General features: G+C 64.8%; 1 protein-coding gene across 1 annotated transcript; it reads right to left on the bottom strand.

Moving 5' to 3' along the window:
• Window positions 1-1,222: 1,222 nt before the first annotated feature.
• LOC115911024 (oligodendrocyte transcription factor 2) lies at window positions 1,223-3,270 on the bottom strand. The gene is made up of 2 exons (XM_030961685.1): window positions 3,249-3,270; window positions 1,223-3,013 (listed from the first exon to the last, which is right to left on the bottom strand). The coding sequence occupies exon 2, from the start codon at window positions 2,974-2,976 to the stop codon at window positions 2,089-2,091; it is 888 nt and encodes a 295-aa protein (XP_030817545.1). The 5' UTR covers window positions 2,977-3,013; window positions 3,249-3,270; the 3' UTR covers window positions 1,223-2,088.
• Between the last annotated feature and the right edge of the window lie 495 nt (window positions 3,271-3,765).

Below are 3,765 nucleotides of genomic sequence, written 5' to 3'. Positions count from 1 at the left end.
TCCGCCAGCGCCGCGCTTGTCTTGTGTCCCCTGGGCTGTGTCTGTGCCAGGGCCGTGCTGGCCAGGCTGCGGGAAGGGGAAGGGGAATCTCCGCGGGGCTGGGGCATCGCCATCGCCGCTGCCAGGGTGCGGGCTGGGGGACACCCCTCCGCAGCCCTCTCCCCTCTCCTGGAGGGGCTGGGAAGGAGGGAAGGAGCGGGCCCAGCCACGCAGGAGCTCCCGGAGCCGCCGCAGCCCGCGGGGAGCCAGCCCGGCCCGGCCACCCGGGACCGCTCGGTTTGCAGGAAAAACCCAAACCAAACAAGGAGTCCCCTGGGTCCGGCCCCGCTCTCGTTCCCCGCGGGTGTCTGCGCTCCCCAAACTCCCCCCGAGCCGTCAGAGGGATGAATAATTGTGTATTTCTGCGGGTGCAACCCGAAATATCGAAATCAATGTGCTGCCGTTTGTGGGGCGGGAGAGATGGGAACCTCACCGCGGGACCCTCAGCCCGCCCCGAGCCCCCCGAGCTCCTTTTGCCCAGAAACCCCGGAGCCCTTTGCCCGGGGTGTGCGGAATATCTCCTGCCCCAACACCTGCACCCAGACCTGCCAAAACCTCCCCGGGCACAGACACCAGTGGCTTCGGGAGGGAAAATATTGAGGGGTTGTCCCCAGATAATTTTCTTTTGCGCGGATTTTCGTTTGGTGGGTTTTTAGTTGAAGGTCAAATGCGCAGACGCCATGGCAGGGAGCGAACTCCCCAGCGCCAGGCTGGATGGTTCCTCTCCCCGAATTAATATGTAATTAATATTTCGCTTTTGCCAAGCGCTGGATTCGACAGACAGAAGTTTTCACGTTACCGACGCGGTACCGGTCTGTTCTTCCTCCCCGCTCTGATTCTAAATGGAATAAATGAGGAAGAGGAAAGAAAAAACAACGAAAAAACCCCAAACCCAACCCTCAAACGGCTTCGATTCGCCGGCGAGGCAAACTGACAAAAAACTTCACGAAAGTCAAGGATGCGCCTAAAATATTCCCATCCCTTCCCCGTCTGTCTCCGCCTCCTCAGAACAGCGAGGAAGAGGACGAGGACATTTATTTAAAATGCTTTTTTTTTTTTTTTTTAAATTCTTTTTATTTATTTAAAATTTCAACAGTGGATCACGTTTTTTTCTTTTCTTTTTTTTTTCTTTTCTTTTTTTTTTTTTTGCAACCAAACAAGTAATAAATATTATTTAGCAACTTTTTTTTTCCTTTTTCTTTTTTGTTTGTTTTTTTGGTTTTTTTTACAAAAATAAACAGATGATAAAATCTCTGCAAGGGGCAGTGAGATAAGAAAAGTTGTTATTTCAGAAACAAGCCCAAGTTCTCAGTATTGCAACACGGACAGCGTGAAAGTTCCTACACAGAAAGAGCATTAAAGAGTTCAAGCTTTGTTAAAGGTGGCAGGAACGTAAAAAAAACAACAGAAACAAACGTGTTATACGCTTAAAAGTAACACAACCCACCGAACCCCAAAACCCAAACGAAGGAAATGAAGGCAAACCGACCCCTTTTTCACTCATGAGGCTGACACAGAACAAGTGCACGGACGGAAAGCTCAGGCAGAGCGGACTCGCGTCGTTATCGGTCTATTTACAAACCCCGCACCGGAGAGAGAACCGGCGCAGGCCGGGGAGGGGGAGAGCGGGGCAGAACCCGGCACTCCCGGGGCGCCCCGGGACGGGCAATCCGGGGGATGCGAGCCGGGAGCGGCTCGGAAGGCTCCGCGTGTAGAAACGAGACCGGGAGAGGGGAGGGAAGGAGCGCAGGAGCGAATGAAGGAGCCAAAGCCCCTCTGCAGTTCTGGTTCCTCCGGTAGCGGCGAGCCCCGGCTCCGCCGCCCTCCCCTCCTGCGCAGTCCGCGGCATCGTCGGAAAGTTAAAAACGCGGGAGGTGCGGGGGGCTTCACCCTGCCGGGGGGTTCCCCCGCGTTCGGGGAGACCCCGGGCCGGCTCCATCCCCTCCCGCCGCCCCTCCGGCGGCCCCGGGAGCGGAGCGGGGCGGTCCCGCTGGCCCCGGGGGGAGCGTCTGTAGGTCCTGGAGGTGCCGGGGGCGCGGCGGGAGGGACTCATTTGGTGTCGGTGGCTAATCTGGGCAGGCTGGCCGTGCCCATGCCGGAGACGTGGTGGTGCGGCGGGGCCGACACCTGGCACATGCTGCAGGGGCACGGCATCCCCCCCCAGTGCTGGAAGCCGCTGCCCAGCGGGGCGGCGGCGGCGGCGGCGGCGGCGGCCGAGGGCGACTGGAGGAGCCCGTGCGGGGGCCGGATGGAGCTGACGGCCGAGAGGCCGGAGCCGGGCAGGGAGGCGCTGGAGACGGCGGCGGGGGGCAGGATGGGGTGGTGCACGGGGTGCGAGGCCGGGTGGCCCGGGTGGCCGGGCAGCGGCGCCGAGTGCGCGCCCATGCCGCCGGGGCAGGCGGCGGGGTGGAAGCCGGCGTGGTGGCCGCCGTAGATCTCGCTGACCAGGCGCTTCATCTCCTCCAGGGAGTTGGTGAGCATGAGGATGTAGTTGCGCGCCAGGAGGAGCGTGGCGATCTTGGAGAGCTTGCGCACCGACGGGCCGTGCGCGTAGGGCATCACCTCCCGCAGCCCGTCCATGGCGATGTTCAGGTCGTGCATCCGCTTGCGCTCGCGGCTGTTGATCTTCAGCCGCAGCTGCTGCAGCTCCGGCTCCGTCATCTGCTTCTTGTCCTTCTTGGAGGAGGAGGAGGAGGACGACGAGGAGGACGACGAGGAGGACTTGAAGCCCAGCTTGTCCACCACCACCACCCCCGCAGCGCTCATGGCGCTGCGCAGCTCGGCGCTCAGCTCCGGCGGGGAGTCGCTCTGCGTGGAGCTGGACACGGTGCCGCCCGTGAAGCCCCCGCCGCTGCCTTTATTCCTGGCCGTGAGGAAGAGGTCATCGGGCTCCGGGGAGGACGGGCGGCTGGAAACCAGGCTGGCGTCCGAGTCCATGGCCCGGCGGGCGGGGCGGCGGCGCGCACCGGGCAGCCTGCGGGGAGGGGAGAGAGCCCGAGGGCGGCCCCGCGTCAGCGCCGGGGCCCCGCGCCCGCCCCGTCGGCGAGCCCGCTCCGCCGAACCGGGGAGCGACGGCCCCGGTGGGACCGGCCCCGCTGCCCGCCCTCGCCTCGCCGGGGGCGGCTCCCGTCCCGTCCCGTCCCGTCCCGTCCCTCCCTGGCTCCGGGGCTCGGGGTCCGCGCGGGGCCGCGGGCGCGGGGGGCACTCACCGTGGCGAGCGGCGCGCCGGGACGGGCGAGCACGGCAGCAGCGCGCACCTTGCGGCGGAGCCGCGGCCGCTTTATAGCCGCGCCGGGGAGGAACGATGTCACCGGGCGGGAGGGAGGGGGGCTGCGCCAATCCGCGGCGGCGGCGGGGACACGGCTGATGTCACCGGGGCCGCTCCGGCTCCGTGGGGCGGGGGGCGCCGGCCGGAGCGGCGCGGGGAGCCCGGCGGGGGGGCGCGGCGGGGGGGAGGGACTTTTGTCAAATCCATAATAAAACGCAACAATGACAGCGCCGGGAACAGCTGTTGGGGGGGCGGGACGGGACGGGAACGGGGACGGGGACGGGACCAAGCAGTCCCCGGCACGTCGGTGCTCCCCGGTGCCCGGCCCGTCCGCCGGCACGCAGCGGGCAGCGCTCCCCCCGCCCGGTGTCCCCTCCTGCCCCGGGCCCGGGCGTTATTCCCCCGTCAAGTGGTGCAAAGAGAGGCGGAGAAAAACGGGATTTCGGCCTCTCCGTTCC

The sequence above is a fragment of the Camarhynchus parvulus genome, chromosome 1 (genome assembly GCF_901933205.1).
Source record: "Camarhynchus parvulus chromosome 1, STF_HiC, whole genome shotgun sequence".
NCBI classification, from domain to species: domain Eukaryota; kingdom Metazoa; phylum Chordata; class Aves; order Passeriformes; family Thraupidae; genus Camarhynchus; species Camarhynchus parvulus.
The sequence above is the reverse complement of the archived record's forward strand: the minus strand, read 5'-3'. Positions and strand labels throughout refer to the sequence as shown.